General features: G+C 44.6%; 1 protein-coding gene across 1 annotated transcript; it reads right to left on the minus strand.

Annotated features, from left to right (window-relative positions):
- Nucleotides 1–441: 441 nt before the first annotated feature.
- On the minus strand, nt 442–20,397 carry LOC100193786 (uncharacterized). Its single transcript, NM_001138871.1, has 9 exons — nt 19,955–20,397; nt 19,773–19,868; nt 17,826–17,930; nt 17,144–17,296; nt 16,320–16,403; nt 16,113–16,241; nt 11,478–11,657; nt 1,193–1,309; nt 442–1,122 (listed from the first exon to the last, which is right to left on the minus strand). Exons 1-9 carry the CDS (start codon nt 20,228–20,230, stop codon nt 958–960), a joined length of 1,305 nt encoding a protein of 434 aa, NP_001132343.1. The 5' UTR covers nt 20,231–20,397; the 3' UTR covers nt 442–957.
- Between the last annotated feature and the right edge of the window lie 428 nt (nt 20,398–20,825).

The raw sequence follows: 20,825 nt of genomic DNA on the forward strand, positions 1-20,825 counted from the left end.
ATTAACTGGAACGATTCCGGGTGCAATCCGACAGAAACGAACAAGGCCTTAGCCGGCTCATGCAAAACCGTTCTAAACCGAGTATGCTCAAACGGGAACATAGCGTGTCATGGTAGAGTCACTTGAGTCAAACTTTGATTATTGTGCTCCAATATCAGCAGTTCTCAAACTTGGCATGTCAGTCACTAAACTCTTAGTCGGCTCCACAAAACCATTCCAAACCAGCAGAGCGTGTCACGTTAGAGTCACTTGAGTCGAACTTTGATTATTATGCTCCAACGTTGCACACCACATTGACATCCAGTTAACAGAAAGCCGGTTTTGGACGATTTTATATAAACTAAGATAGACAACCCGTTTTTACGGTTTTCTAAATTCAGTGATCCAAGTGACACAACATACAAGTGCAAATTTGGGGATCACTATTGCATTTTACTCTTTAAAACAACCACCCCAACTCTCACTAGATATTTTTATGACAAGAAATTTGGCACCAGTTTCACAACAAATGTCATCAAGACAAAATAACTTTGCACAGCAATTCCTATTTTCAGTTCTTGCAAAAGTCATTCTACATACTCTAATTCATAAAGCATTAAAAGAGTACACTACAAAGGATATGACTTTTGGTACAGAGGAGCGTATCCAGCAGAACCCATATTCAGTTTTCACAATTCAGGAATGCATCCATTCTTCCCTTTCCCAGGTACTACAAGCTGGAAGGAGCTCCAATAGTGTGTTTCCATGTGAATGAAAACAGAAGCGCTACTCAGAGCTGTGACACATGAAGTGTCTCCGATATTCATCGTCCGGCTCCGGCCACACCGAAACAGGCAAAACAGAACACAAGGAGCAGAGTGATATTTCAAGCTACCAACATTGCATTTAGCGACTTAACCAGACGAAGGTCACATGGGCAAAACTGAAGTACAGGTATGCAGGAAAGGCAACAAAACACTAGCCGGGTACAGTTCCTCTCAACCGGTTGGCGATGTGGAGGAGGTGATCGATGTTGGTGGCTGGGTAATGTTGCAGCAGCTGGACATTGGCGGTGAAGTCTCCAGCTAAGAGACGCTTTCGGACTAGGATGAGCATGGCACAGCATATCCTCATCAATGTGTCCTGCATTAGAATATGCAACGGTTTAGCACTGTAAGATGTCCACAAATTTATTCCAGTGGTGGTAATGTACCGATGGGCCTTCTGGATCACCCAAGATAGCATCCCAGATATGTATACACACGTTAAAGCTGAACTCCATCGTCAACAACAGTGTGATCCATCTAAAGGCATAATATTGTGGGTAAACCTGTATATATTAAATAAAACAGAAAACATGTCAGGTATGCTTGTGCTTGGTTGGTTGCATGCATGCGATAATCTCTGTTCACAACAGTTTAGGGTCCCTTTGGTTCAACTGACTGTCACAAAATTTGAAATCACAACCAAAGGGGTATAGGAGGTGAACAAATTCCTAAATTCCTCCAATTTAATCCAGAATCTCCTCCCATCCCAAAAACTTGCAGATTCCTAGCATCCACATTTTACAAAATATTACCCACATGCCATTGTTTATATAATCAAAATGTTTCCTTTTCCATTCGGAGGCCCCCACTTGACTCATCGCTCGACTCCCACCCAACATCTCCCACCGACAGCTTGGGTTGCCACCGCCTCATGCGCCCGACTCAAGTGGTCGGCAACACAGCTCAATGACTCGGTCGTCCCTAGACCATCGACCTCTTCCCCATCAACACTTAAATGCTGCTCATTGTCCGTTCCCATCTAATGTTGCCCCTTTTAGCACCCCTCTCGCCCCACTTCGATGTTCAGTGACGATGAGACTCCATACCCATGAATAGAGATGGCAATGGGACCCGATCCCCGATTCCACGCTGTTAGAGTGTATATGGGCCTGGCCCATTAGGGTTCCCTATTTTACCTGTACTGTAGCTAGGGTTTCACTAGACTAGACTATCTCTCACACGCGGGGAATTCTTCAATTAGAGGATGAGGATGAGAAAGTTTCTTCATCCACGGGGATATAAACGGAGAAAATTCTTCCACGATGGGTAAACGGGGACAGGGACGGAGAAGCATTCCCCATCCCCGTAGGGACCCGTTAAACTTGCACATGATAATGTTTTCATGTAATAGTTAATGATAAAAATAAATAATTATCTTGTCAAGAGACCACTCATTGTACAATTATCCCCGTAGGGAGAAGTGGCTGGGAAAGAGAGAGCGATGGGAGAGAGAGAGAGTTGGGAGAAGGGAGAGAGGGAGGCAGTTGATGCCATGGTGCGGCTGGGAGAAGGGGAGACCCCGGGAGAGGGCAATAGGAGTGAGTGAATAAATGGGCTTGACCTCATTTTAATGGGCCAGGTGGGTTGATTTGGACTGGCCGGGCTATTCTTTTTCTTTTCTTTATCCTTTTTCTCTTCTTTATTAATAAACACTTTCTCAAATATCAATATTTTGCGAAAGGGCCTCTAGCAGAGTTGGTTAGGTGGTTTGAGTAGTAGCACTCCTCAGGTCCTGGGTTCGACTCCTCGTGGGAGCGAATTTTTAGGCTGTGGTTTAACACCCCCCTTGTCTATTCCATGCCAAAGCACAAATCTAAGGCTCGGTCCCGGTCGTTCTCACATGGGCTATGGTGCCACTGTGTATGGGTGGGGCAGGGGTTCAAGGGTTTTCTCGACTTGTGTGAGAAGGTCTTCTTAATACAATGTCGCGGGAGGGAGGGGGTTGTCTTACCCCGCAGGTCTGAGTTTTTTTAATATCAATATTTTTCCATTTTTAAATATATTTAAGGTGTCGCCTCGCCTTACTCTTACCGCTTAAAAGGTAAAAAGAGCTCAGTCGCCTTAACAACTATGGTTTCAACCAAATATAACCATGATGCTGAGGTGCCAACGGTATGTCTTCTCCCCCTAACCCAGCCCCTCCCCCCGACCCCTCCCCTTCCTCCACCGGTCACCACAGCCCCTCGACGGCTGCTACTCCGGCGCCGGCGGCCACACCTCTGCCCTGTTCTCTTGGCTTCTGCACCTCTCAGGTGGGGCGGTCCAAGTTCCGGCGATGGGATGACAACGCTTCGGGTTCCTCCTCTGGTGGTTCGGTGCACTCCTATAAAGAGGCCCTCCTTTCCTCTTCTAGCGCCACCTCCCTGGAGTTGGACGTACGCACTTCTACCGTAGCAAGGCCGAAGCTCTGTGACAAGGAGAGGAGGCTGTGCCGGCGTGAAGACCTGGTGCCGGTCGACAAGGAGGATGGCTGGCAGGTGGTGAAGAGCAGAAAGCAGTCTCGTTGTGCTTCGGCGCGGAGAGGGACCAGTGTGAACCTCCGCGGGAGATGCTTCAACTGTTTCTCTCCAAACCATCTCGTGGCTTCGTGTCGGTACCCCCCTCGCTGTTTTAGGTGTTTCAAGCTCGGACATCAAGCCTCTCGGTGCCCTGCCATTCAGGCCGGCCCTCTGCAGCTGAAGACCCCAGGTCGCTTGCGTGACCGTCTGGAATTTGACAGGTCATACCCGGTGGGCAAGAGGTCAGTTTAGCATCGTTTGGAAGAGCCTGGCAAACGCCTCTCGGTGTTCAAGAGACTATCTTCTCAGAAGGTCTCCCCCCCCCGCAGTGCAGAGCTGGGAGTGCTGCTCCTCCAAAGAAGAAGAAGTCAGTTTGGGTGTGTATCTCTCCCGCACCCCAAACATCCGACCAGAAGACTGATCAGCCATCTCCAATGTTGAACAATTGTGCCCCGGCTGTTGATCAACGTTCCTTTCGCAACAAGAGGAAAAGAAGAAAGTCCAAGAGCAAAAAAGGAAAAGGTCCTGCTGAAGCTGCGGGTTCTGGTGGGTGTTCAGATTCCCCTCCCTCATCTCCTGAAGCTCATTTCTCCCAGACGAGGATGGAATTCCATACCGCATCTCCCCCAACTGTTGAAGCTTTACGTGTTCTTACGTTCACTGATGAGATGGCAAGGGAAGAGATCAATTTACGAAAAGCCCTGTTCGTCACCATCGCAGGTACTAGACCTGTGGTACAGGGATCAGAGGTGTTGGATGAGGTGGCTCGCAGTTTTGGGGTATGCATTGATAACATGTCCATCCAACATTCCTCACCAGAGGATTTTCTGCTTTTCCTGCCGGATGAGGACACTGCCTCCAGGATTTTAAATGGGGGCAGATTATTCACTGGACCTCGTTTCTGCTCAATGTTCAAAAGATGGTCTCGTTTCTCGCATGCTTCTATGTCTCGCATGTCTCACTTAGTGGATGTGCAGATTAGGGGAATCCCTGAACATGCATGGTCTTGCTCCACTGCGGAAGTTGTTCTTAACAACTCATGTCATATTGTTGAGATCCATTCTGATACCCTGATGAAAAAGAGTCTCTCATCCTTTACAGTGCGAGCATGGTGTTTTGATTTTAAAAAGTTACAACGGCAGATGACGCTACACATTATTGAGAGAGGGCTGCAGAGCAATGACAAGGGTTGTTTATCATACAAGATCAGTATCAGTGCAACCATGGTCAATCCTGAGGACACGAATTTGGGGGGATTGCACCCCTCGCCCCCAGACGACGCTCATCAGCCAGAAGATTTTGAAGATCAGGATATTGGCAACAGTATGTTCCCTCGTCCTCCTCGTCTGGGTGCCCCTTCTGCTGGTCGGCAGTCAGTCCATTCCAGGCTGGGACCACAGCCGCCACAAGGAAGAGGAGGGGTCTCGCGTGCCAACAGAGAGCTGAACACGCCTGCCACCACCACCCCCTCGGAAACAACGCTGGGGCATTCAATGAGCCTGGACAGAGTACAACATGCGGCTCAAGCTGATTTCCTGAAGCTGGGGCATTTAAATTCCTTGGACAATGGGAAGGATGCGGCTGGAGGAGATCTCTTGTGTATTCCCGAAACAACAGTGCTGGACCCAAGGTTGGCTGATGAAGATATCCTGGCGCCGGAGCATTTAAGTATCTTGGACAACGGGGAACATGCGACTGATTTCCTGAAGCTGGGACATTTAAATTCCTTGGACAATGGGAAGGATGCGGCTGGAGGAAATCTCTTGTGCATTCCCGAGGCAACAGTTCTGGACCCAAGGTCGGCTGATGAAGATATCCTGGCGCCGGCGGCTGGACTTAACTGCCTGGGTATTCCCGAGGCATCAAGGCTGGACCCATGGTGGAAGACGAACAATATCCTAGGCATGGCCCCCACTGTCTTCATGAGTGAGGCACGCGGGTCGCTGAACCCTCCCAGGAATATTTCGCCCCAGTCCATGGTGACTGGGCCGCTGGAATTAAATGGGCTGGGATCGCCCCATGCGCCAACTCCTGTTCTCCCCCCGACTGGGCCCGTCCCTGGGTCGCCGGAGATGGTCAGTCCATCTGTGGTCTCGCCCCACATAATTGGGCCGCTGGAGACACACAATCTCAGATCAGTCTCGCCCCAGGGACTCGAGTTTGATGGGGACGTCTCTGTTTTTGAGTCTGGGCCGCCTGAGACGGTTAGTGTGCATGCGATCTTGACCCTTACTGGGCAGGTCGAGACCCAGTGCGCAGTACCAGTCTCGCCCCAACTCCAGTTGAAGCAGAGTTCTTGTAGGCCGCTGCTCAAGGTATACTCAAGAAGAAAATGTGGAACAACTCAGCTGATGGAAAGGACCACTGATCTTCAGGACAGTGAGGAACCCAGTCAAGGCATTTCGGATGGGATAATTAACTCGGCCACTGACATCTCAGAACAACTGACGATTCCATCATCATCCCTCATCAACATGATTAGCAGAAAGCCTTCACACCTCCTCCCTGCACCCGGGACTGGACTGAAGAGGCAAAAGGACCTATCTGTGACTATGCCTCGACGCAGTAGGCGTGTGGCTGGAATTGGCGTGGAGTTCTCCATGCAGGATTGGCGCAGCAAGGCATCCAAGAAAGCAATGAGGGCTTTACGTATTATCAATGAGTCTGATAAGATTACTTCTGATGCCATCATGGAGTATGCTTTACTTTTTAAACGCCCGCTTATCCAGTCTCATGTTGATGCCTTAGCTGCTCTGTTTGGGTGGTCTACACCTGAAGACTTAAGGTCTTAGGTCTGTCCAGTTGGCGTTTTCTGTTAGTTTTTCCAATGGATCCTTCCAAAATACTTTTCTGGAATGTGAGAGGACTTAACTCTTCGATCAGGCAAGATGCTGTGAGAATGCTGGTTGATTCTGCTAAAATTGATGTTGTATGCTGTCAAGAGACTAAAATGCAATCTATTCTAGAAGAGATATACTATCCATGCTTGGTGTCGAATTCACAGAATTTGTGTTCCTGCCTTCGATAGGAAACAGTGGGGGCATACTAGTGGCTTGGAAGAGGAATATTGGTCATACTGGACTCCAGAGAATTGATAATCATTGTGTTTCAGTGCAGTTCTGTAGACAAGACGGCCAGCCATGGTGGTTAACATGTGTCTATGGGCCTCAGGGGAATTCTGAAAAAAATATTTTTCTACAGGAGCTGAGAGATACCCGAGCGGCTTGTGTTGGCCCTTGGGTGGTCGCAGGAGATTTTAATCTAATCTACAAGAACAGTGATAAGAACAACTCCAACCTCAACAGGGACATGATGGGCCGGTTCAGATCGCTGATCAACGATCTAGCTCTTAAAGAAATTCAGCTACATGGCAGAAAGTTTACCTGGTCCAATCAACAGGATAACCCGGTGCTTGTGAAGTTGGATAGAGTACTCTGCTCGGCTGATTGGGAATCCTACTTCCCAAATGTGCTTCTGCTCAGTTCATCCTCTCAAGATTCAGATCATTGCCCGCTGCTTCTTGGTCTAAAAGACAATATTGTTGGCAAGAGAAGGTTCCATTTTGAGTCCTTTTGGACCAAAATGGAGGGATTTCATGACGTTGTGCTGGAGGCTTGGAATTCTGTACAGCCGGTCAGCTGTCCCTTCATCACCCTGGATAGGAAACTCAAGGTGACAGCCATGAGGTTACGCAGCTGGAGTGATAAGCAGGTAGGACATATTGTCTCGCAGCTTTGTCTGGCAAAGGAGTTGCTGCATAAACTCGAAACCGCTCAAGATCACAGGACCCTATCTCCGGCTGAATGCTGGCTTAAAAATAGACTCAAGAAACAGTCCCTGCTGCTGGCCTCCTTCAAGCGTACCATGGCAAGATTAAGATCAAGAATATCCAGGATTAAGGAGGGGGATGCAAACACCAAGTTTTTTCATATGCATGCTAGATATCGGAAAAGGAAAAATCTGGTGACCTTGCTGAAAGACGGTGATAATATTATTACTAGCCATGCTGCCAAAGCGGATTTAGTGGATCAGTTTTATTCCAACCTTATTGGTCAGTCGGTCTCCAGGGAGAATACCATTGATTTAGCTGCTCTCAGCCTCCCAGCTCATAACCTCTCCATCTTGGACGCCCCTTTCACTGAGCAGGAGGTTCTAGCAACTGTCTTGAACCTACCTGCTGACAAGGCCCCTGGCCCAGATGGTTTTACTGGGAGGTTTTATAAGGTTTGTTGGAACATCATCAAAGTGGACGTACTCAATGCAGTTTCAGCAATTTGGTGTAGGAACTTCAATAACTTGGATAAAGTTAATTCTGCATATATTACTATGATCCCAAAGTTTGATGGGGCTGATCAGGTGAAGGATTTCAGACCGATTAGTCTTGTGCACAGCTTTGCAAAATTGGTAACCAAGATCCTGGCCAATAGGCTTGCTGGTCATCTGAATGAGCTTGTCTCCCCAAATCAGAGTGCCTTCATCAAAGGCAGATTTATACAGGACAATTTTATGTTAGTGCAGCAAACTTCAAGATTTTTACATCAGCAAAATAAGGCATGTCTTCTTTTTAAGCTCGACATCACAAAAGCCTTTGACTCGTTTCATGGCCTTTTCTGATTGAGGTGCTGCAGGCTTTGGGTTTTGGCCAAATCTGGAGAAATATAATTTGTGGGTTACTTGGTTCCTCAACTACTCAAGTGCTGCTCAATGGGTGCCCTGGCAATAAAATCCAACATAGAAGGGGGCTCAGGCAAGGGGATCCCCTCTCCCCCATGTTATTTATTTTAGTCATGGATGTCCTTTGCCTTCTATTTGCCAAAGCTGAAGAGACAGGGTTGCTGCAACAATTGTCCAACAGAAAGAAACTTCATAGAATTTCTATTTATGCTGACGATGTGGCCCTCTTCCTGCTCCCAACTCAGAATGACATTTCCACTACTCTGGACATTCTCAACATCTTTGGGAATGCCTCAGGTCTACACAACAATGTGCAGAAATCCAATATTTATCCTATAAGATGTTCGGAGCAGACCATCCTGGAGGTTCAAAGCTTGTTACCTTGTGGGGTGGAGTCCCTACCTTGCAAATACTTGGGTCTCCCTCTTTCTCTACACAAACTAACCAAACAGCAGCTCCTGCCCTTTATTGAGAAAATTGCAGATCTTCTCCCAAGCTGGAAGGCAGAGTTGTTGAACAAAGCTGGCAGAAGAATTCTAGTGCAGCATGTCCTAACTAGTATGACAATTTATACTGCAATGGCTATTGATTTTCCTAAGTGGGCTTTGGATGCAATTGATAAAATTAGAAGGGGATTCTTATGGAGAGGCAGAAAGGATGCTAAAGGAGGTCACTGTATGGTAGCCTGGGAAAAGGTTTGTAGGCCTCTACATATGGGAGGCCTCGGGATTTCTAACCTGACTAAGCTTTGTTGGGCTCTCAGAATGAGGTGGTTGTGGCTGCAAAAAACTGATTCTTCGAGGCCATGGGTGGACCTACCCATTCAGGTCCCAAGTATTGCCAGGTCCTTCTTCTCTGCAGTGTTGATGTCAGAGGTTGGCAATGGTGCGAATACTCTTTTTTGGGTGGATAAATGGATTAATGGGAAAAAGGTAGTTGATATTGCACCAAGACTGTTCTGCACCATATCAAAAAGAATTGTCAATAAAAGAACAGTGCAAGAGGCAATGGACAATAGGAGATGGATTAGTGATATTAGGGGCGCTCTCTCAGCAGGGGCCTTGATTGATTTTCTGCACCTCTGGGAAGCTTTAACGGATTTTCAGCTGCATCCTGATATTGAAGACAGACACATTTTTTCCATAGCGCCAGATGGTAACTACTCAGCAAAAGTTGCTTATGAAGGGCTCTTCCTGGGATCGTGCTCCTTTCTTCACCACAAAAGAATCTGGAAATCCTGGATGCCACCCAAGTGCCATTTCTTCCTGTGGCTGGTGGCACATAATAAATGCTGGACTGCTGATAGGCTGCAGAAAAGAGGAATGAACCATCCGGCTAGATGCCCTCTTTGTGATCAAGAACCTGAAAGCATTGATCACCTGCTGGTTTCCTGTGTGTTCTCAAGAGTTTTCTGGTATAGGCTTTTGAGAAAGTTTGGGTTACACAGCTTATCCCCTCAGCAAGTGGAGCCTTCCTTCCTTGGTTGGTGGGAGAATTCCTCGGCTCAGGTCCTCAACATGAGAAAGAAAGGACTGGACTCCCTTGTTGCTTTAGGGGCCTGGATGATCTGGAATCATAGGAACAAGGACCCCCTCTATCTCCTTCCTTCTTCAAGCTGCTGATGATGAACAGGAGACGTGGCGGCTGGCTGGTGCCAAGGGGCTTTCCTTTTTGGCCAGCCAAACTACCTAGCTCCTAGGGCTGTAGTGTTTTTGTCCAGTTTTATGGATAGCTTTGTGTATGCTTGTTTCTGGCCTCCATAAGGAGTGCTTTGTACCTAGGTCCTTATGGCCCTTTATTTTCCCTCTACTTTAATATATGGGTGCGCGGTCCTCCTGCGCTCTTTCGAAGAAAAAAACCAAATATAACCATCAGCTCACAATAACTTACGGCTCACAGCTAGAAACAATTTTTAAGGAATCTACAGCTAAACCAAACAGACCCTTGGTTGAGGGTGTTGGAGATCAAGATCACATTTGTGCTCATGCCATTAATGCTGTCCAATCCACTCTTAGATCTCTTCCAACCCTAAATTACTTAACCCATTGCCAAAAAGAGATGGGAAAAAACCTCCTTTTCTTATGCTCCTCTTTTTCAAAAAAGATGGTGATTGGTGAATGTGTACTCAGATTCAAGTCCCTCGAAGCGAGAATTTATGTGTCTGTTTTCTTAATATAATGCTACTGAGCTCCTCCTAGCTTGGTCTAGTTTTGTCGTTTTCTTACACCACTTGCTAAAAAGAAGAGTATTCTACAGGTGGCCACACTACTATGTACCATTGTGATATGTACACTGCACATCCCAAGTAATTAAGCAAAAAAGAAGAAATAGGTCAATTATCTATAGGGGGTGTTTGGAACTCTTGTCGTCGCTTGCTTTGCCTGGCTAGGCAAGAAAATCAAAATGATTGTATTGGGCCTGTTCAAATAAGCCAATATGGCTGCACTGCTGCTGCACACAGTACAGGGGTGTTTGGTTCCCTGACTAAAGTTTACTTTGTGTTACATCAAATGTTTGAATATCAATTATGACTATTAAATATAGGCTTAATTAGGTTTAATAAATTTGTCTCATCTTTGTCTTCACCTGCATAATTAGTTTTACAATTAGACTATATTTAATAGCTGTAATTAGTTTATGCTATTGCTGTTAGACATGACCTGGTGCGTGCAATTGATAATGACTAATGAGAAGTATAGTTTCAGCTATTGATGAAAACATCAGACTAGGATAACAGAATTGTCTTGGTGCAATGTTACATATATAGATTAAAAGAGACTGGACGGCAGATTCAAGGGAGTACTGAGGGAGGAGAGGGAGAAACGTGGCCAGGGGATGACCAACGCTCTAGGGAAGCTTAAGCGCAGGTGTGGCAGCCTAGAGGCTGGTGCCCAGGGGCAGAGAGATGGACAGGTCCTTCATCTAGTTCTGCTTAAGTTGCAAACGGTACGGGGCCCCTCTATATAGTAATATGGATTATGGAGAGAGGAGAGTTGACTTGATTGCTAAGTAACCCCTATCCTAACCTACCATATTCTAGAGGGATCCCTTCCCATCACAAGAGACAGAATTGCTGAGCAAGTAGGCTCCACAGTACCCTATATTATTAATCCGGAATCTGCGACGGCCTGGGCAATGGAGGCACTACAGTACCCGCTGTACAGTATACGGAGGTGAACAGTATTGCAGGCCTAAACACACCATTTGTTGGGCCCAGTTGGTCCTAGGCCATAACATGCAGTTACAAGTGCACTAGCATGACACAAGTTTAATTAGTACGAAAATTGCAGCCGACCATTCCCATACTTAACAGTTGACAGCAAAAAGCTTCTCCCTCCAATCCTCCAATCCAAATTATAAAACGTTTTGGCTTTTCCAAATACGTGGTTTTCGCAATGCACTTAAATACACTGTCTAGATGTACTAAAAGAAATGTATCTAGAAAAGCTAAATTTTATTATATTTTTGGAATGGAGGGATTAGTGCTGAAATTGTTTACCTTTGTGGTGACCTCCATGTGACGCCATAGTTCCTCATCATGTCGCTTCAAGAGTTGTGATAATTTTGAAAGTGTAGATCGAATACCCACGCTGCTATTGTCAAGATGCTTGCAATAGTTGTCTCTAAAGCCACTCAACAATTCGACAAAGCAAAAGTATGCGTCTGCTTCAGCTGACGCCTGCATTTCCAAAAATTGGTAAGTCTGTTGGTGAATATGGCCATCTATCTGAAGTTAATAATCAACTAAACAGTTTCGAAGCAATAAATAAAAACCAACAGATTAATACAAATAATGGTCTCCACCTAGAGAGGGAAGGAGGGATAGGGAAGTCAAAAATGTTATGAATAACACTCATGTTCAATATGAGAGCACTAGACCCCAATCTATATATACCAATCGAGATAGAGACCGTGTACAACAATAACTCTATATATGAGAACGAATACAACAAATAGTCTATGCCTTGATGAAGAAATCAGCCAAAGAACATAACGAAGATCAATCACATCATACTGACAGTGTTTTCAAGTAACCTGACTAATCGCGATTAGTCGTACTAATCGGTAACTTAAACCCAACTTGATCCACCGAAGCGATTAGACATGTGTTTTTAGATGGACTTTTGGGGCTGCGACTGTGGACTTGTGGGCTGCCATTTGGTGATGCATCTATGGGCTGTAATTGTGAACTTGTAGGGTTGGACAGCCACCAGCCAGTCACAACCGCACAAGATGCAAAAGCCATTAGTGGCTCCATGATGCCACAATGCCCCTCGGCCGCCGCACAAGTTCACTATCCTGCCCCCGCCCGCAAGGCCACAAGATCCAAGTGGACGCCCACCCTGCCACAGTGCCCCTCCCCCACCCGCAAGATGTAGCTCCAACCTTCCAGACAGCCACCCGAGCTCCACTGCTGGCGCCCGCAAGATCCAACGACATCTGTCATCTTCCAGGTTCAAGCATCGTCGCCCAGGCCCAGCTCTTATGTGTCCGACTGCATGAAGCAACAGTGGACATAATCCCAAAATCCAAAAGATGGGCTCATCCTCATATGGTGATTGTGCTTCTTGCTGCTCTGGTTTTCTTGCTTGTTGCCTGTTGCTATAGCTCGTGACTCGTGTCCCTTCTTGGTCTTCTTGTTGCTACTATGCTCGATTAGCCGGTCTGGTCGACGACTAATCGTGACTAGTTGACTAGTCGGTAGCTATACGACTAGGTTCGACTAGACGACTTGAAAACATTTCATCCTTAACTTGTGCACACGTATAATAGGCATCAAAACCTATATGCTTAGTAAGCTCATGCTTGACCAGATCACGAACAATATTAACAGCACATGTACTGTCAGTCAAAAGAGGAGTCAACCTAGAAAAAAGAACACCAAAATCTGCAAACAACCACCGTAACCAAGTCATCTCAGTCGTCACAAGAGCCATAGCACACAACTCAGCCTTTATACTCGAATGAGAAACTACTATTTGCATCTTCGTATTCCAAGCAATAAGAGCCACCAAAAAACACAATATGGTGCCAGAAGAATCACTAGCCTAGGATGTATCACAATAGATATGGAGCTGTAAAGAATTTGTGCATGGAAAGAACAAACGACAAGATATAGTCCCACAAAGACAACACAAGACACGAAGCATGTGACTATAATGGAGCTATGTGGGGGCCAAAACAAATTGACTAAAAATATACACAGAATAAGAAATATCAGGAAGAGTGACACTAAGATAAACAAGACTCCCGACTATGTGTCAGTACTCAGTAGCCGATAGAATCAACAAGAGGCTCACCATCAGTGGTACTAAGATGGACATTGAGCTCCATGGGAGTCTCAAAGGTATGGACGTATGGTGATTAGTAAGAGAAGTACGATTAAGAAGACCTTGAATGTAGATAGAAGTACTCAAGGCGTGGAGGAGACCTCAATCCCAATAAAATAACGAAGAGGATCAAGATCAGACATAAGAGACTGCTCACTCAGACGTGTCTTCACAAAGACAATATAAAGAAGAGTCCACCCATGAGATGGTGTATGTACAATAAGAGCAGGATCATGAGCACCAATAGAAAAAATAGCAACCGTGATCACAGAAGAAAATGCTGAAACCAAGCCCAAGGCACCTGCTTGAGGCCATAAAGAGAGCAGCAAAGACGACAAACCATACCCTCAGGAATAGAATACCCATGAGGTGGCTGCATATAGACCTCACACAACTCACCATTAAGAAAGACATTCTTGAGATCAAGATGAGAGATGGATGACTTACGGACAGAGTCCACAACAAGAGTAGTGCGAACCACGAGCAATAATCACGATCATGCTCTTGTTGAAAACCACAAGCAATAAGATGAGCTTTATAACACCCAAGAGAACCATCAGAGCAGGCCTTGACCTTATAAATCCATTTACAGGTAATAGGATACGAGGATGGGGAACATGATCCCACGTGCTAGTAAGCTCAAGTGGAGTAATTTCCTTAGCCATCATAAGCTGCCATTTTGGATGAAGAATAACATCCCAATAAGAAGTCGTTTTAGAAAGAATAGTACTCACAAAACCTTGCCAAGTGACTGGTCCGAAACCATACAGATCAAGAAGTTGACAAGATCGATGACTACAACGAAGAAGCAACTCAGTTGAAGAATTGCTAGGTGAGGATGGCTCAACAAATAATTTGGTAAGAGAAGTTGATCCAGGAGAAGATGAAGCATCAGAAGGATTGAGCACATCAGAAGATGGCAAAGCAGAAACATCCAAGAGAAAACGCCGTGTATAGACCTGCACCACAGGAGGCAGCAATGTCGATGTACCAATTTGTACTCACTCCATAGCTGTGAGTAGTTGTTGTTGCACTATTGGAGTTGGAGTAAACTTCATCAAATATGTACCAGCAGTCCAGGGCCAAATGACTTATCATAAACCTGTCAGGGAACCTGAGGTTTGCCAAGTCACCTTCCTGTTGTTCACTGTTCTCTAGAGCTGTTTTGGAAACCTCTACCATGACCACCACGTCCCCGACCATGTCTTGACCAGGAATGTCGCAGCCATGTTGGCCGATAGTTGAGGTTGTTCCTGCAGTATATCCATCCTGCTTTCAAAAGAGAGAAGCTAGAAGAGAGCCTCCACAAGTGAAATAAATTCAACTCGTGCATAGAGCGGATACCACCAGGTTGAACTCGATGTCTAGTCCCACCAAGATGTATGAGACTAGTTCTTCATCAATTGGCTTGGCAGATGCCATCTCATCTGCAAGTGACTTCATTTTTACGATATACTTAAAAATTGGCACGTTACCTTTTCGAGTTGTTGCAAGTGTAATCCTTGTGTGGATTATTCTTGCTCGAGAATGTGACACATAGATCTCCTCAAGGATAGTTCACACCTTCTGAGGTGTGGTCAAAACCTGACCATGACTTCTTTGGTCATGGAGTGAGAAGAAAACCAAGTACTTGTTGCTCAATTGCTGACCACCATGTGAACTCAGGGTTGATCTCCATCTTTCACCCTTGTCGCCTGAAACTTCAATCTTCTCAACCGAAGCAGCACACAAGCCATCTTTTTTCTCGAACACGCAGGAGAGCTGCGTATCATTATATTAACATGAAGAAGAAAGATACAAGGTCCATCTAGACCCAGGTAACCTTGCAGCTGAGCGCCCCAGAGGATGGGCAGGCCTTGCGCCCTCTATAGAGCATAATTGCTCTTGTTGAGTTTCTCTACAATTGCGTGTCCCAATAAAAGTTGTGATCCAGCAGAGAAAGCTGAAGAACTCACCATGGCAAATTGATTTTTTTGAGGCGTCTAGGGTTAGGGTTTCTGGATAGTCCTAGCAGCTAGGGTTTAAAAGGTGACTCTAATACCATGAGAGAAAACCACCAAATTGGTTGTGTATATCCTCCAGAGGAGGCTGCATGACGTACATTTATATGGGCAAAAACTGACAACAAGTTAGAGTCGAACTTAATTTCAATAGTGGTAACCGATCAGGATTCTATATCTAGTCCTGTTCGGTTACAACTCTATCTATAATTAGAATATATCTCTATCTGGATAGAACAAGGCATGTATGCCAAAATAACTAATCATTCTATATTGTAACAGCGGCCTACGCGGTGGGAAGTGGTCAGACGAGCCAACCGACAAAAGCAGGCACTAACGAGCGGTTGCGACATGCGCTGGCAGGCGCACAAGTGATAGGCGGGCAAGCGAACAGGAGCTAGCGCTGGCAGACAGGTCATCGTAGCCGACGAGCGAATTTCGACAAGCTACCGCGAAGATGAACGTCGCCAAGCCAAAAAAGCCGACTGCGACGATGTGCAGAGCTGCAAGGCGACCGGACAAAGTCACCAAGTGAAGCGAGAGAGGAATGATTAGGGAAAGAGAGGAATAACTCTAACCCTAATTTTTGGCTCTGTATACCATTTCATGAATATCACTCATGTTCAATGAGGGCACTAGACCTGAATTAATATATACACCTATACAAGATAGAGATCATCTACAACAATAAATCTATATATGAGACGGAATACAACAAGAACACATGCATAGGCATCTAACAAAAATATCTAGGGATTCAGTGGAAATTACAGAATAAAAATAATTAATGGCAGAAAAACTTACTGAGTTGCTTGGGTCAGGGTCATTCTTGAATACATAAAATAAAGGTGCCAAAACTTCATTCATCCCTTGCACATATCTTATACTGGGGTTCAATTTTGAAAATATAATTAAAATTCTCCTCAAGGATTCCTGATAGGGTCAGAGAATAATCAAGTCATATTGGTACAATTGGTATCAGTACGAACACTGTAAACACTGAATACAAACCTGGTTAGACTTTGATGAGAAAAATGAAATATCAGGATGTGTTCGCTTTACATCTCGGTCTATCTGTTCTAGTAACTCTGAATCCTGAAATATGTGTTCAGATCATGAGCATCGAAATGATTAAAAGTAAAAAACATGTTTTTGTGCATCCACTTAACATTGAAATTAATTGTTCAATGGTCATAAACTATACAAGTAATACAATCACGAGCAGAATACAAGTCAAGAGGCTGGGGGGGGGCATTGGTTCAGGTAAAACACACAACTCCAAAGCTAGACAATTGTAGTAACATATAATTTGCAGTCACCACTAGTGATATGAACATGCCAAAACAAATAGACCATAGTGGCACATACTTGTGTTGCACCACTATGAAAGATTATCAAAAGGTAAATGTGCATCCCACACACAGGCAGTAGTGCAACTAGTGTTTTCAATTCACATCCAGGCCATGAAAACAGGGGTAATAGGAATTTGTTCCCATCAAATCCTGGGAGCATTTCAAGTTTCAACCAGAAAGGCCTTCAGCAGCAAATCCAAACAAAGAAAGCTAGAAACTAGAAAGCATAACTTCCAATGAAAACAGAGAGAAAAAACAAACTCACATGAGGCACATGACGCACATCTCATAAGAAAAGTGCACCAAATTGAAAACAATCTCATAAGAAATAAATGATGCCATTTTGGCTAGTTCTAGTCAATCCCATATCAGAAGGTACTTAGAAGTGTTAGGACCAGCCAGTTATCATTGTTGGTTTTCAACCATACATAAAAATCTGGATGTTTTAAGTAACAAGAAGTTTGCAGAGCTGAAGAACAGTACCTGAAAATATTGGTTCCACAGGCTAGATTTACCAGAGCTTAAAGGATGCTCTTCATTAGTAACTTCGAATCTCGAAAGAAAGCCAATCCTCTCAATACTTGTGTCTTTCTTTCTTGACAGCTTTGTTTCCTCAATCATTCGTAGTTTTTCTGACTGAGCACATAAAGAACTGTCAGAAGTCTCACATTAACAATTGAACAATTTGTGTGCCCTTAGAAGAACCAATCACAGAAAAAGTTCTGGACTATACTGAACAGCAGTGATAAACACCTCCTAAAATATGATTTAAGGCTCAAAGGAACTAGCTGTGTTGCCAGGTATCTATCTTATCTTAGAACTTCACCTTATGAAAAATGCTGAGAGCTACTCATTTTTTTTTACTATCATGGCTACTATATTGCCAATTGACTTCTGATTTTTTGGGGCACATTCTTGATTTATTTCTAGGTAAAACAACCACACACCATTGTATTACGGAACAAGAAACAGGTTTTCCTAATCCTAGCAACTCTAGATATTGTTCCTCATATTATATGTACAAAGATAATTAGAACTGAAAGATCTTCAGTCATTGAGTTGAAAACTAGGAACTGAAACTCACAGGATCACATTATATGTACAAAGATAACTAGGATTGATAGATCTTCACTCATCGAGTCGAAGACTAGCAAATGAAACTTACAGGATTTAGAAGAAACTCTTCTCTGTATGCACTATATTGACTCCGCTTCTTTTCTAACTCATAAGTCCATAAGGAACGATCAGTTGGCAAATACCCCAAAAGAAGCTGCACACTATAAATATAGTAGAATAAATTTCTCGTGTACAGAGTAATTAGAATAACAAAATTGATATAAACTGTACAAACATACTGCCAGCCAGCAGGGATGAAAACGGTTTCAGAATTTTTCGGAATTCCGGAAACCGTTTTCGGTTTTTTCGATCTGATCACCGATAACGGTATTTTTCGGAAACAGAATCGATTATCACAATTTTATATCGGAATCGGTGTTGTGTTTAACCGACCGCTTCCTTCGGTTACCGGTTTTAATCGGAAATTTACCGAATTTAGGTCTCGGAATTTTCTAGAATTGTGGACTTGTGAGCTTGTGAATTGTGGACTTATGAACTTGTGAATTGTTATATTGTGAACTTGCGATCTTTGTGAACTTGTTATATTGTAAACTTGTGGTCTTTGTATACTTGCCAACTTGTGAAATGTGAGTATGTGAACTTGTTATATTGTGAATTGTGAACTTGTGATCTTTGTAAACTTGTCAACTTGTGAGATGTATGTGAACTTGTGGTCTTTGTGAACTTGTCATAGTGTGAACTTGTTATGCATGTGAACTTGTGATTTTTTTGAACTTGTGAATTGTAACCAAGTGACCTTTATGAACTTGTTATATTGTCAACTTGTGATAATTGGTATGTTTACCGATCGTATTTTAGATTCTGACCGTTACCGAGGTATTTTCCGCACCGAACTTCCGTTTCCAATTTCCGAAATACCGATTTCGTTTCCGTTTCCAGAGTTACCGTTTTTTATTTCGTTTCCGATAAAAAATATAAAACCGGATATGGTTTTAGCGTTTACCGGCCGTTTCCAACCGTTTTCATCCCTACTAGAGACTAGAGTGCATGCTTAATAACGACCATTTACAAACCAACACATTATACAAAACTTATGGTCAATGTGAAATGCAATGCAAGCCATAGTAAACCAACACCACCACACCTATCAGGAATTAGAACATCAAGCAAATTCAAAAAGACACTGATGGTAGTCAAGTGCAGGACAAAATTGAATATAAGATATGGCCCAGAAACAGTGTGAAGCTATATAGAGCACTATGGGTGCAGATGCACCCACCAAAAAATAAAATACCATTAAGTAGATCAAATTTTCACCATGTTTATGGCTTGACTCAGCATCTATAATGCAAGTGCATCCTCCTCCGATTCGATCTAGCTTTGCCACTGCCCAGGAAGGTAAACGAAGAAGGCTTCACTTTCACTGAAAAAGGCCATGAAGCCTTTTCAAGTGTTATATTTCCTAGACACACTAGGAACTACTTTTTGAGTGGGTGATTTTCACACAAAAAAGGTGCATGTACGTGCACAGAGAACTACTCAATGACAAGAAATTGGAACTTCAAGCTGATAAAACCTTGAGAGTCAGGTGCAGTTGAACAAATGTTATGGATTACAGGCTCAGCACATTTAAAAGATATTTACATGGTGGGTTGGGAAAATACATCTTTTCTTTCCAAGGTCATCTCTCTTCACAACAGCAACATCTAATTCCATTTCCATGACCGCATTGAAAATGTAACACGTAACAGGGCACCAACAGAGTATTGTCCATTCCCCATTTACCAAACAAACCACCAGCGCTGCAGATATAAGAAATTATACACTCCGTAACTTTTATCTCCATGTCTCAATAGTCAATACAACCAGAAAAAAAAATGAGGACAGACATAAGTCAGCTAGAAAGAATGGAAAAATGACCAACTATCCCAGTGAAATATCAACACTAAACCCTTGCAGGGCAAGTAGGAAGTGCAGAACTCCGAACTCTCAACCAAAATTCGCTATAGAATCAGAAGAGAATGCGAGTGGGGACCTTCCAGACGACGGGTCGGACACCAGTACCGCCGTCGGGGACGCCGAGGCAGGCTAAGCGCCGCAGCTCTCCCATGTTCACCACCTTCTTCGATAGCTGCACGCACCGACAAGAGAATCAAACAGGAAAAAAGCTAGTGAGAATCCAAGCGATAACCAACACCGCACTTTTCCTGCACGCACCGCGGCCTTGAAGTCGGAGAGCAGGTGTGCCCGTATCACCGCCCCGGCGCCCTCGTCGTCCTCCTCCTCCCTCCGGCCACCACCCACCCCTACGGCCTGCTCGTACGACGGCGGCGGCGGTACGGGAGAGGCAGTAGCTGGCGGCGGCGGCGGCTTTGGGGGTGGCGGCGGAGCGAGGTCGGCGCCGTAGGGGTCCGGCTGGGCGGGCGCGGGCGGGGTAGCGGACCAAATTGGGCTGTTGAGCCACTCCGGCACCGCCCGCCCTTTCTTCCGCATGCTCCCCTACACCCGAAGTATCGTATCGAGGGGCCTCGAGGGGGTCAGTCAGGGAAGGGGGCAGCCGGCGTCCGCGTGGGTGAGCGGAAGAAGGGAAGGGTCTGGAAGAAGGGGAGAGAGAGGGGAGGCCGAGTGGGGACAGCAACAGCGGCGCAGATCTCGAAAAGTCGAAACTGCAAGTGGCGAGTTGCAGCGCTCCTTGCTGTTAATGCAGAGAGGGATTGCTTCGGCCCGAACGGGATTGGAAAGGAAAGGGAGGGCTGCTGGGAACGTGGGCTAGTGGCCAGCGACGGTTGCAGCACGGCAGTGTGGTTTTGTTGCGCGCGCGGGTTAGCACAGGTAGACGATATGCATTAAAAATACATATTTTCTCTGTCTTAATTTATAATTCATTTACTTTTTATAAAGTTTAACTGACTTATTTTATTCAATTTTTTCATAATTTTTTTAAAAATAAAGTCAATATTATATGCTAAACAATATCACAATAAAAATTAATAATTATAATTCTTTTGAATAAGATCAGTTGATCAAACTTATAATAAAAAAATTAAACGTAATTAATTTACAAATTACTCTCTTCGTCTAAAATTAT

This window comes from Zea mays, chromosome 4, assembly GCF_902167145.1.
Source record: "Zea mays cultivar B73 chromosome 4, Zm-B73-REFERENCE-NAM-5.0, whole genome shotgun sequence".
Classification (NCBI taxonomy): Eukaryota; Viridiplantae; Streptophyta; class Magnoliopsida; order Poales; family Poaceae; genus Zea; species Zea mays.